This window comes from Pleurodeles waltl, chromosome 3_1 (genome assembly GCF_031143425.1).
Source record: "Pleurodeles waltl isolate 20211129_DDA chromosome 3_1, aPleWal1.hap1.20221129, whole genome shotgun sequence".
In the NCBI taxonomy this organism is placed as follows: Eukaryota; Metazoa; Chordata; class Amphibia; order Caudata; family Salamandridae; genus Pleurodeles; species Pleurodeles waltl.
The window spans coordinates 836,016,245-836,030,239 of record NC_090440.1 but is presented as its reverse complement, the minus strand read 5'-3'; the positions used below and the strand labels follow the sequence as shown (position 1 = coordinate 836,030,239).

General features: G+C 44.4%; 1 protein-coding gene across 1 annotated transcript in view; it reads right to left on the bottom strand.

Moving 5' to 3' along the window:
• The window catches only part of OTOG (otogelin), a 956,473-nt gene that overhangs the window by 250,200 nt on the left and 692,278 nt on the right, over positions 1 to 13,995 (bottom strand). Inside the window, exon 43 of the mRNA XM_069221482.1 lies at positions 4,897 to 5,109. Within this exon, the coding sequence (XP_069077583.1) occupies positions 4,897 to 5,109 (213 nt within the window). The remainder of the gene's footprint in view (positions 1 to 4,896; positions 5,110 to 13,995) is intronic.

Genomic DNA, 13,995 nt, shown 5'->3' with positions numbered 1-13,995 from the left:
GGACAAAGGAAAGGGGAGTGACCACTCCCCTGTCCATCACCACCCGAGGTGTGGTGCTCAGTGCTCCTCCAGAGGGTCCCTCAGTTTTGCCATCTTGGATTCCAAGTTGGCAGCGAACTCTGGGAGCATCTGAATGGCCAGTGCCAGCAGGTGGCGTCAGAGCCGTCCCCTGATAGGTTACCTGTTTAGCTGACCAATCCCCCTTTTAGGGCTATTTAGGGTCTCTCCTTTGGGAGGTTCTTCAGATTCGGATTGCAAGACTCCAGCAGGAATCCTCTGTATCCTTTACTTCACCTTCTCACCGAAGAAACTGCATCTGGACCCTCCAGGAACTCCACAAACTGCAACAAAGAAGCAAAAATGACTTCTGCAACATTGTATCTTCAGCTCTTGCCAACAAATGCAACTGTTTCCCGGTCGTGCATCCTCAGAGTACAGCCTGTCTTCAGCCTGCACTAAAAGAATGCAGGAATCTCCCTTGGAGTGAAGGAGTCACTCCCCTGCTTCAGCAGGCACCTCTCTGCAATGACAACCATCTGCGTCGGTCCCCTCTCCTGATGAGTTGCATGGATTCTGCATCACAGGTGGTAGACTGAAGTGATCCCGATGGTCCTGACGTCCTACTGTCCAACTTTGGTGGAGGTAAGAGCTTGCCTTCCCACACAAGACAGTATCCCTGTGCACCACATGTTTTTCAGTTGCCAAGGCTTGTTGGCATCCTTCTACGAAATTCTTTGTGCACAATGTAGCTCCGGCCCCCAGCACTCTTTGCTGCGATGCACAGCTTCCTGAGTGGTTCTCTGGCGGCGTGGGATCCTTTGATTTTGTGCTGTGTGGGCCTCTTTTTGCAACTCCTTTGTCCATATGCTGGGGGACTCCTGTGTGCGCTGCCTGGTCTTCTGTGGGCTCTCTGAGTTGTGAGAGCCCCCTCTGACTCCTCCTCCTGGGTAGAGTCCACCAGGTCCCTCCTGGTCCTGGGGAGTGCCATTTTCCGCTAACCGTGAGCTTTGCATGTGCCAAGGCTTGGTGGCGGAATCCAGCGAGGCAAATCAGACTGCAGTCATCCATCCTGTGTGGGATATCATCTGAACCAACCAGGAACCCGCATCCATCTTCTTGGGTGCAGTACTGACTGTTCTTCACCAGTGGTTCTTCTTTTGCACCTTGATTCAGGTTAGCAGGGGCTCCTGTCCTCCCTGGACTCTTCTGTGCTTCTTGGACTTAGTCCCATTCTTCCACAGGTCTTTAGGTCCAGGAATCCACCATTTGTGTCTTGAAGTCTCTTCTGGTTCTTGCATTATCTTCTTTCTCGTGTTATTGTGTGTTCTAGGAAAGTTACTGTGATTTACTCCTGCTTTCCTGGGCTCTGAGGTGGGTTCTATTACTTACCTTTGGTGTTTTCTAATATTCCCAGCGCCCCTCTACACACCACACTTGCCTAGGTGGGAAACCGACATTCACATTCCACTTTCTTAGTATATGGTTTGTGTTTCCCCTAGGCCCATTTCTAACCATTGTGATTTTCACTAATTGCACTGTTTTCTAACTGTTTTTATTGCTATGGTTGCATACTAGTATATATAATTGGTGTATTACTTATCTCCTAAGGGAGTATAGTCTCTATGGTATTTTTGACATTTGTGTCACTAAAATAAAGTACCTTTATTTTTGTAACACTGAGTATTCTTTCATGTGTGTGAGTATTGTGTGACTACAGTGGTATTGCATGAGCTTTGCATGTCTACTAGATAAGCCTTGGTTGCACACCTACAGCTACCCCTAGAGACCCTGTCTTCTAGACACTGCCTACATTTTATTAATAAGGGATAACTGGACCTGGTATAAGGTGTAAGTACCATAGGTACCCACTATAAACCAGGCCAGCCTCCTCCGAACCACTGTACTATATAGGTTACTTTTTACATTTTTCTTGTAATTGGTGACATTTACAGATAACTTGTGCAATGCCCGAATACCAGTCTTTCTAGTTTTCCCCTGTTGATGTTTTCCCACTACATTTGATCTTTTATATTTTGATTGAATAAATGCATGACACATTCCATTTGCATACTACTTGAATACCATTTTTTATGAGAGTGGTGATGCATTGTATTCAAGGGACCCCAGTTCCTTTAAAGTTAGTTTACTGCTCCATTCTAGGACACTCTACTTACTCCATGACACTACGCCACACCAGTCGATGACACATCATTCTCCTTTATGCCATTAACTTTGAGCCATGCTGAATAGTACTCCTACTAGTGTACAGCATGGCAAAACACATTGGCAAAGGCAATAGAACTTGCATAGGCGAGACCTATTGGTTTTGCCAATGCTTGTTTATAAGGTATGAACTTCAAGGTGACTTGCAATATCCTTATGTACGTAGGGGGTATTTTACTCCATATAATACATGGTCAAACCACCAACTTTCCCACAAACCACTTAAAACCTTAGTGCATAGCTTCTGTCATTCCAAGCTATTAAGTAGAGCAGAAGAAAGAAAAGCAACATTCGATTTTTTGCTTTAAACAGCTGCATTTATTATGCTCTGTGACCTGATCTGCCTTTCACCTTGGCTGCTAGCTCTGGCAGAAGGCATTGTAATGTCGGAACTCGACTGTAATAACCCTATCATAGTCATTTTCTGATGTCTTTTCTTTATAAACAGTGACTTGGTGCATCACAAACAGCTGATTCTAAAGAAATTAGTGACTGCAGTTTATACAGAGATTAAAGAATCCATGTTTATATAGCCTGTAACTCCAAGAGCCTCTTCAGTTGAAATGCTCCTAGTTATGACTGATGTGGAGCTGAGCTTCCCAAGATCACACTCAGGACTACAAGTGTTATTAGAACTATGGTTTCCGAGCACAGTTTACAACTGTTGTACCTAATCGCTTTTGATATCTCCAGTGCGGTTCCAATTGGCATGAGGTGAAGGGCATGATGGGTGTGGGGCGCAAAGAGTATGTTCTTCCTTTTTACCCTCCTACCTTTATTTGCTTGGTGCATGAAGATGCAAGGTTAATCAACATGTTATTTTCACATTTGAGCTAATTACTTTGTGAATGTAAATAACAATAAAAGATACTTTAAGACTGTGAAAACATGCCTTCCTTTCTCCCTATTTCACTTCCAATATATATTATTGTGTATATTTATCGGAGCCTGCAGTTCGCAAACAACAAGCGATTTGTATAGGGTTGATTGAAAGTCCCCAAGGCTGTCCCTGTCCCCCCCAGAAATGTATTGTCTCCTACGCCCCTGGACCCTGTGTTATGTGGATTTTACATCATTATTAATATAATATATCCTTATCTTTTATGTTATTAAATATATTTTTGATTTGATATAAAAACGTATCTTTAACATTTTGGAAGGGAGTTGGAAAAATCAACTTTTATGACCTTCACGCCACAGTCTAATAGGCCCTGTCTGAAGAGAATCCGGGACCAATGAGAGATATTGAGTCGGGCCCATGTTCCATACTGGGCAGATAGCATGACCTGGAAGTGCCTTTTCTGCAAAGGCCTTCGTAGTCCAACAGCTGGCAAAAGCACATTAGCTAACCAATCTGAGCTCTCTGATCACCAAAGAAATGCGGCCCGCTTCTCCAACATAGCGGACATTGTAATGATGACAGTCCGGTGTTTGCAAAAGCATAGTGTAAGCCTCGCATTTGATGATCAATAGAAGGAGTTGCCAGAAACATACTCCAGCACCAAAGATGGATAATCTGAGAAGTGTATGAAGTAAAAGACGATCACCCTCATAACAGTAGTAAGAGAGGTATAAATAAATTGTGTCCGGAGAGAATCACTGAACCTCGCTGGCATAAAAAAAGTGTGTGTAATCAATTGCTGTAATGCAAAAACAGTGTAGTGTTAGTGTATTGCTAAGCACCGGCCATTCCTCGTCGCATCACAATCCCTGTATTCTAGATTCAATAAGATCCACAAAAACGATGTACTTAATGCACAATATTGAGAAGACACCACTACGACAAAACATTCTCTGTAAACGCTCTGCTGCTCTTGAGAATTAGATCCAAGCTACACCAATTACCTCAAGTTTCTACTGCACTGAAGGTAGCTGCTGACATTGTTAGATGATACACAACTGTTCAGATCTGTTTTTGAATGTTAAATCGTCAAATGTAATCAATACCGTAAACACAAGATACTTTGAGAAAGGCACAACAGCATGTAGAAGAGTCTTTTGTGTTTGCAACACCATGTTTGAAGAGATTAATACAACAATACATTTAAAAAGTCCAAAGAACACTACTGACTAATTCAGGTCAATGTTTTGTTAAGTCCACCTATGGACTTGAAAGTACAACAGATAACAAAACTGAGGGGCTTGATTTAGAGTTCGAAGCACTGGCTATTCTTGTATAAATGTGGCAGGTCACATTCTCAGTTAAATCCTCAGTTCGCCCCCTTTATTTTGAACTGGGAGGACCATCACCTTGCTGGCTGCATTGCTACTGCTGGCTTCACCGTTGCAAAGCTTATTCCGATGGAGTAGGGCCCATCAGAGTAAGGGCGTCAGACCACCCGCCCTGTAACCTGCGGATGGTCTGATGGGCTTTTTGTGTCTTTTACCATCGGTGAAAAAAATCTTTGGGAGTTTGTTTTTTAAAAGTATAATGTGGTGCCCAGCTGCCTGGAGATGGCAGCCACACACCAAAGCTGCAGTACCTCCATTGAATCGGCTGTGACACCGGTTCCTCTGAAGCACCGCTGGGCTAGCAGTGATCTCTAAATATGGTGGGCAGGGTCTACCAACCACTAAATCTAGCTCGAAGGCATGACACTGGATACTGAGGGTTGGGTCCGTGAAGCGGGAGCTCTTGCTCTGTCAAAGGTGTTTAGAAGGATTTGTACCTACCGCAGACCTTCTGAGGGCAGCACGTCTCGTTGTCGTGGACAATGATGGGCATCTCCCCATAACGCTGGCAGTCTACCTCTTGAATGTCCGCGCAGGAATATTCCACAGGAACGACAGTGTCAGTGTCCACGCATTTCTGCATGCAGCATCCTCCGTGGGAGGTCCTCCAGATGTCCCCTACTCCCCGCGGGTTGCCAAAGTTGTCAGTGCAAGCTGAAAGATTAAAAGAAGACGACACTATGAACAAATGTACGTCGTTAAGATTAGTAAAGGTTTATATAGGACGAAATAGCGGACGCGTGCCTCTCGTGTTCATTATAAAATAGAGGATTTTGAACTAATTGCGGTTTTTGGATAAGATCATTTGCAGGTTCAAGAATAATCAGAGCTTGCCAATGTCTGACAAGTGGTAATGTGTGTAGAGAATTATTGAGCAAGGGCAAACATTGAGTTGTAGGCTTGCGATCAGTTTAGTAAGTGAAGCAAAGGAAGGAATTTGTGGGCACAATCCGCATAATCACCTTTGCATTGCAATGACTAAAAAGATTGATTTTCAGTCTAGCACGATAGTAGAAACTGATCCTTGTGCACCATCATGTGGAATTAAAGTGGTATAGCATTCAGTTAAGGTAACTATTAATGCGGTTCTGGAGCTACTGAGTATATGTAAAAAAGAACACACAAATACGCTGTTATTTTGTATTTAGCCTTGCCAAATAATCATTGTTCCTTTGGCGTGTGTCACTATTTACCGTTCTTCTTCATATCTTATGTGGTACGGTGTTGGTGCTACGTTCTTTCTCGCCATTACACACTTAGGGGCATATTTACATACCCCTTGATCCACCTTATCGCTCTCTTAGCGTCGCCATAGTAATTTTTGGACGCTAAGGCGGCGCTCAGGTGACCTTTTCCCCGTGCCAGATTTACAAATGGTGCAATGCATGCATTGCGCCACTTTGCAGCCACTTGCACCACATTATGCTTGCGCCAGGCATAATGTCTGCATGGGGGACGTTCCGACGCAGGGAGGTCTTAAAAAATGATGCAGTGAAATTTACTAGATTTCACTGTCCCATTTTTTCTGTCATATTAACAGCTGCTCAATGCAGGCATTAAATTGAAGTACCCTTTAAAAACCATGGGCCTCCGTGTGCTTTGCTGCACTAGTGTCAACATTTTTTACGCTAGTGCACCAAAGTGCCACAACAGCATCAAAACTTCTGACGCTGTTGTGGTAAGGTCAGCCGTGGTACACCATACTGTAAATAAGGCACAATCATGGTGTTTTTAGGTGGGGCAAGGGTAATGCAAGAGAAGTGGCGCATCGGGACCGATGCTCCACTTTCTCATAAATATGCCCTTAAGGGCCTCATTTATGAGGCCGTAGAGGCACACTGTGTCAAAAGAGCATCATGTTTTTTTACACTTCTGTGGCGCAGTGTGCCCACCCATATTTACAAGGCCACGGAAAGCCACCTTGTGTGGCTTTTCATGGCCTTGTAAATATGAACAGCTATCATGCATAATACTGCATGATAGGGGCGTTCCATGGGTGCTGCTGTGGGTCTCCCTACAGCAAAACTCATGGAATTTGATGGAATCTGATGCATTCCTAGACTTACAAGTCTGGGAATGCATCCGATTCTATGCCACTTCAGAGGTGGCATAAGAGTGATGCAACAGGAAGAAATAACATTATTTCTCATCATTCTTTCCGCGTTCTATGTGTGCTACGTTCTGTGGAACACTTAGAGGGAGTACTGTTCACATAGCTCTAATCCGGAGCTAGTGTCAGCTCCTCCCACCACTTTAGCCCAGGAAGGCCCTTTAGGATGTGAAGGGCATACCTCAGCTCTCTTTGTGTGACTGTCTAGAGTGAATTAAAAAACAGCCTAACTCTCATCCTGACCCAGACGTGTTTTCCCCAGTCAGGCAGAGGCACATAATGGTTAAGCAAGAAAATGCCCACTTTCTAAAATTGACATTTTGAAACTTATAATTTAAACACCATCTTCACCAGTAGAGGTATTTTTAAATTGTGATTTCAGAGACCCTAAACTCCAAATCTCTATCTGCTCCCAATGAGAAATTACCCTTAAAAGATATTTCAAGGCAATCCCCATGTTACCCTGATGGACAGATAGTCTTTGAAATAGTGAAAAACAAATATAGCAGTATTTCACTAACAGGTCATGCAAGCCACACAAGTACATGTCCTACCTTTTAAATACACTACACCCGGCCCATGGTGCTGCCTTGGGCCTACTTTAGGGGTGACTTACATGTAGTAAATGGGAAGGTTTGGGCCTGGCAAGTTGGTGCACTTGCCAGGTCGATATGGCAGTTTAAAACTGCACACACAGACACTGCAGTGGCAGGTCTGAGATGTTTACAGGGCTACCCATTTGGGGGACATAATCAGTGCTGCAGGCCCACTAGTAGCATTTGATTTAAAGCCCTGGGGCCACATGGTGCACTATACTAGGGGCTTATTAGTAAATCAAATAGGCCAATCATGGATACACCAATTACCAATACAATTTAGACAGAGAGCACTTGCACTTTAGCACTGGTCAGCAGTGGTAAAGTGCCAAGAGTCCTAAAGCCAGCAAAAACAGAAACTCAGCACAGGATCAAAAACAGGAGGACAGAGGCCAAAAGTCAGGGGAAACCAAGCCAAGAGCTGACAGGTCTAACAGTAGGTTACGCACTCCTGCTATCACAGAAGTTGGGGAGGCAGTACAGAGCTGTTCCAGGTCATGAAAGACAATTATGCCCACCGTCTTTGTTAAAGTATCATTCTCATTTCTCATTTTTCACTCTGCACTCTTAAAGGTCACACCACTCTTTGATGACCATCACTCCTCTCACAGCTCTACCTACTTTATTATTCCTTTTCTAGTATCTTTGGGTCTTCTTTAGATATTGGCCAAGGGGATACTCCGTCACAATGGTGATGGATATCCCATCTGCCGAAATCTAAATCACATTGGATATAATGGGATTTAGATTTCGGCAGATGGAATATTCGTCACCGTTGTTACGGAGTGGTCTTACTCAAATGTTTTACCTTCACCCCTCCCATGTCTTTTCTGATCTCATTTTCCGTAGCCTTAGTACTGCTAACTAGTGGTAAAGTGCTTGTGCTCCCTCCCTAAAACATTGTAGAATTGGCTTATACCCAATTGGGGTTTTTAATTTACTTGTAAGTCCCTAGTACAGTGATACCATGTGTTCCTAGGTCCTGTAAAGTAAATGCCCCTAGTAGGCTTGCAGCACTTATTGTGCCACCCACTTAAGTAGCCTTGTCAAACATGCCTCAGACCCGCCATTGCAGCCTGTGTGTGAATTCTGAAACTGCCATCTCAACCTGACAAAAGAAACCTTTTGCCAGGCCAATACCTTCTATTTATTACATTCAAGTCACCCCTAGGGTAGGCCCTGGAGAGCCTAGAGGGCAGTGTGCACTGTAGTTTAAAAAGTTGGACATGTACCTATATCCTGGCAGTCAAAAAAACTCTTACATTTAGTTTTATGTACTTCAAGGCCTACCTTCGCCATATAATAACACTGAAGTTACCTTAGTACATGTAACATGCAGTAACATCCAAAAGGGAATAGGCCACCAGGTCATGGCTGGTGAGATTGGAACTCTAATGAAAAATCCTCTCTAATGGTAAAGTTAGATTTTAAATTGCAATTTTGGAAATACCCTTTTAGAACGTTGGTATTTCCCTGCCTTAGCCATTTAGAGTCTGCAGTCTCTCACTGGCCCACATGACTGGGTGTAGTTGGCAGTTGGGCTTTGTGTATTCTTTCTGACAGCCACACACAATAGAGGGCTTAGGTGTGCGTGGATGGGCCATCACTGGCAGGATGGGAGGGCTGAGTTGGGCACAGTCCTATTCACATTTGAATATGATGTGTCCTGCCGCCACACAAAGGGCTACATACCCCCTTTAGTTAGTCTGGAGCCAGTGCAGGTGAGGCAGGGAATCTATGCACTTCAAACAGAAATCTCTAAAAGCTTCTCACACTTCCTACCTAGTACAAATATTGGACCTCAAACACTGACTCTTCAGTACACTTCTGGAGATGTAGAGAGACTGCCAGGAAGAAGGACTGCTGTACTGCTGAAAGGACTGCCAATCTGCTGGACTGCTGCCCTGTTGGACTACTGCCTTACTGGACTGATGCCTTGCTGGATTGCTGGCCTGCTGCCCTCCTGTCTGACTCAGAGGGATTGGACCTGCACCTTAACCCAGAACTAGAGTGATTCCAAGGGCTAGTCTGCTGTCCTCCTGTTCAGAGCCACATGGGCATAACAGGCTCCTAACCACTTGAACCAGACCAATACCAAACTGTAGCCAGCCCCTGACCCCCAAATGGTGCCCCTCAGGTCCTGGACACTTGACGAGGCCTCAGTGGAGCTGAATTGAGGTTTTGGGCTCTCTGCAACTAACCACGAACGGGCTCGTTGGCACCCAAATCCTGGTGCTCGCACTGCCTGCCAACGCATAGTTCCATCAACCTGACTCGGCACTACAGCATTGACAGCTTGTAGGGAGCGCCATTGCGATGCTCCGGCCCCACCATTCGCGACGACAAGATCTGCATGCTACAGTGATGATGACCTGCAACACCAGGCCTGCTTTTTGCACTACATTGACACCATCAGCAAAACTACCCTGCTCTTTGCAGCCTACTCCACTGTAAACAGGACTCTTTGAACTGGACTGCAAAGGTAACAGGGATACCTGTTCCCTGTATATGACACCGTGCTCCATTGCAGTCAGCTTGGACCTACAACTTTCTCCTGGTCATGCACAACCAGGTAACCATGCGTAGCGCTCTGGGCTTTTTGGCTATATTTTCACCTGCATCTTTGAAATAGCATATCTCTGGTCCTATTGATTGAGTTTTGGTAATATTTTATTTGTTAAAATATACTCTATTTTTCTAAATTGGTGTGTTTTTTTTTTCTTGTGCTGTGTTGTTACTTTATTACTGTTTGGAGTACTGCATAAATATTTTACACATTGCCTCTAAATTAATCCTGGATGCTCTGTGGCAAGCTAACAGACGTTTGAGCACACGTTAACTTGGTGTTTGCTTGTGACTTCCTCCTAACAAGGATTGTGATTGCTGCTTGAGTAGGGCTTCACTGCCCTCAACCAGCAACTCAATTTCCTACAATATGCGTAATGGAATGACTTTATAGTACTTCATTTACAGTGTTACTTTTGACACTATAGCTGTACAGCAGTTTGGTCATGGATTCAAAAGAATAACTGATACAGGCCATTTATGAAATATCTACTTATTTACCAAGTGGTTTTCTATGGAATTGCACATTGCCTTTTGCTTGTTTTAGAGTTTAATGGATGGGACCCTTTTCCAGAGTTCTGAGTAGAAACAATCTGCAGAATTACAAGATTTGTCCCTAGTTGCAGGTTGCCTGTCTAGGACAGACGCTTAGAACCCTTGGCCCATTACAAGCAGGATTAACATTCAGAAGGTCACTGTACTGATGTAGGGGAAACAGAGGGGCAATACCTCTGAGGAAGTAAGTCTTGGGTACGTGTGCGGGGCATACACATTTATTCCAGTATACATTTCAATTCCCTTACAAGTGTCTTTACTTTTCCAGTGTGTGACTATTCCCTATGACTCACTCGATCAGGACCTACGTGGTAGAGGTTAAGGTAAGGAAACAATGAGTTGTATGAGTGCAGTTATGCATGGTTTGTACCATCTACACAGGCTTGCAGTGGTTTGCTGTGTGCACCAAGCACATGTGAACATGCAATTATGAACAGTACATCATAAGACATGAAAAACTTCATGTCTTTTATCTTTTATGTGTTTGGTCTGTCTATCTCTCCAGTCATGTGGTTTTAATTATGATTTCTATGTTATATGCTTTCTAATTTTTGCAGGACCCATAAAATATGAGATTCCAGTATATGGTGGTATACAGGACTATACTAAAAGGTACTGTGTGTGTAGTCATGTCTGATTGTTAATGCATGTTTAGAATTAGGAATCAGGTAAGTTGGGATCTGGTGTCCTGAAGAAAACTTGTGAACTACTTGAAGGTCACTTTAGAGGCTGAAACATGTTGACCCCTACTGATGCAGGGATACTAACTAATCCTGTGTGTCAATTCAGTTTTTAATCATCTCCTAAATCTACCCACATTAAAGGACAACTCTTGGGATTAGATACAGGGATTTCAACTAAGTCTAGATCATGCTTCCACTTTCACCTACCATCCTAAAAAGTACTCCTTATCACCTTGAGAAGCCCATTAACCATTATAAGGTTTTGTGGTGAATGAGGTGTGACCAATAATGAAACATAACACCTGGCAGGGAGGTGTTTGAGGCCACACCTATGAATTTGTTTAATTTGGTGAAGCCTTTTGTGTCGTAAACATGTCAGGGGATATAGTATTATGAATCCTGTACTAAACAGAAATTCCCATTAACTAAGCAGTCTTGGTTAAGACTGTGTCACTTGTTTGCTTTTCATGTGGTTGCGGTTCAATTAGGGAGGATTTGTTCAAGTGACTGCCCTTTATCCTCGCATTCCTCTTGATCTATTTGAAATTTATGGTCCACCAGCTTTCAGATGTCCCACTCAGAATAATTTGTGGATTTTCCACATTAATATGGAAGGGTATTTTGTAAAAGCCAACATTGTTAGCCTATTGTTAGAAATTGGATTACTGGTTTACTGAGGTGTGAGCCATGGTCAAGCAGCAACCACTAAGCACAAAGTAGTTGGTCTTAACTGTAAAGTATGTGCCCCAAAACTTCAAACACTTCAAGCAGTGAAAGAATGAAATCGCCACACAAAAATATACCAAACCAGGTTAGAAACATAGAGCTTAATTTAATGAATAAAACAAGACCAAAACAAAAACAATCCAATCAGTAGGACAGAGTTATGATTTTTTAAAGAATAAAGTGAAAAATAGCACAAAAAAACAGAAAGTACAAAGCACTAACTGCAGCTATTTGGGCGCTCCTACCACAATGTAGCATGGGTCAGATGCAGTCCCAGACTACTCCAACTGAAGGTTTACCTTCTCAAATTTTGTGCCATGAGCCCCACTCATGTTGGAATGGGTTGCAAGGAGCAAGGAGAGCATTGTGGATGGTAGTTGGCATAGTGTGAAGAGCTGGCCAGGTGTTGCAGATGGGTGGGCTGGAGCTTTGCTTTGTCAGTTCCCTGCAGGTTGTCACTGTTGCTGTGGGAAGAGATGGGTTGGTGGCAACAGATGCTGATTTTTGGAGTGAGTTACCCTGTTCGATTACGAATGGGCCAGCTTGCAGTAACAAATATCCCAAAAGCTTGAGAGCCACACCAAGGTCCCAGAAAAGGAGAGGCACCACATAGTGGTCAGAAACTCACTGAAGATGGGTCAAGGAGCTGTTGAGCAGCCTTTTCTGCCCCAGAGTCTCATATCAGGAGGCCAGCAGGCTAGCCCTTTGAGTCACTCTGGGGTTGTGGTTTCAAGAAGAAGTTGCAGGTCCAGTTAATCTTCTGCAGCAAGGGAGCAGCAGGCAGCAGGTCAGCACAGCAGGGCAGTAGTTCCTTTATAGCAGCAGTCCAGCAGAGTGGCAGTCCTTGTAGCAGCACAGCAGTCCTTCTTCCTAGCAGAGAATCCACAGGTCTTGAAGTGTACTGAAGTGTTGGTGCGAGGCCCAGTATTTATACACAGTTTGCCTCTGAAGTGGGCAGAAGCTTCTAAAGGTACGACTTTGAAGTGTACAAACGCCCCATATTCCCTGCACTGACTCTGGACTAACTACAGGGGACATGCAGCCCTTTGTGTGGTGACAGGACACAACATATACAAGTGTAAGTGGGGCTGTGCCCAGCCTCTCCCTCCCATCCTGCCACTGATGGCACGCCCAGTCATGTGACCAGTGACAGGCTGGAGGCATCAAATGGCTAAGACAAGAAAATGGTAACTTTGTCTAACATGGCTTTATAATTAAGAAGAAACAGGTCAGAATACTGATTTATTACATGCGCCTCTAGATACCGGGCCAGAAGAGTCTATTGTTTTGGTCCTGTTGATTAAAAGTGAGTACTGTTAATGAGGCATTAAATAAACAAGACTCTGTTTTCCCAATCAATCAATCAGTCACTGATTTCTAGAGCACACTACTTACCCATAGGGTTTCAAGGCACTAGGGGGTGTCCTCAGAGATCAGTTGAACAGCCAGGTCTTGAGGTCATTCCTGAACTGAGGCAGTGATGGCAACTGTCCAAGTTGCGGTGGTAGGTTGTTCCAACCTTTTGCTGCCAGGTATGAGAATGTTCTTCCTCGAGCTGAAGACTTCTTTAAGCGGCGTACGTTGGCGAGCGACTGTTGGAATGCACAGAGAGGTCAGGGAGGGGAGTACCAGGTGATGGGTGGTTGAGATATGTGAGTGGTCTATCATGTAGGGCTCTGTAGGCATGTCGAGGAGTTTAAAGTTGATCCTTTTCTCAACAGTGATCCAGTGGAGGTTCTTCAGGTGTTCTGTGATGTGTTCTTGGCGGGGATGTCTAGCATGAGTATGGTGGCGGCGTTCTAAATTTGTTGCAGCTTGTTCAGGTTCTTCTTCGAAGTTCCAGCATATAGGGCATTGCAGTAGTCAAGTCTGCTTGTGATTAGGGCGTGTGTCATGGTTTTCCAGTAGTCAGTAGGTATTCATCTGAAGATCTTTCGGAGGAGTCGGAGGGTGTGGAAGCAGGTGGAAGTGACGGCGTTGACCTGCCTGGCCATGGTGAGAGTTGAGTCAAGGATGACTCTGAGGTTTCGTGCGTGGTCTGTAGGGGTGGGGGGCGTGTTGAGGGTAGAGGGCCACCAAGAGTCATCCCATGCTGGCAGGGAGGGTCCTAAGATGAGGATCTCAGTTTTGTCAGAGTTCAGCTTAAGGCCGCTCTCCCTCATCCAGGTGGTGACTGCTCCCATCCCAGCCTGAATTTCTTCCTGGCTGTTGAAGGGTTCTTGGTCAGGGAGAGGATCAGCTGTGTGTCATCAGCGTAGGAGACGATGCTCATGTCATAGTCCCTGAGGATGAGGGTGAGTGGAGT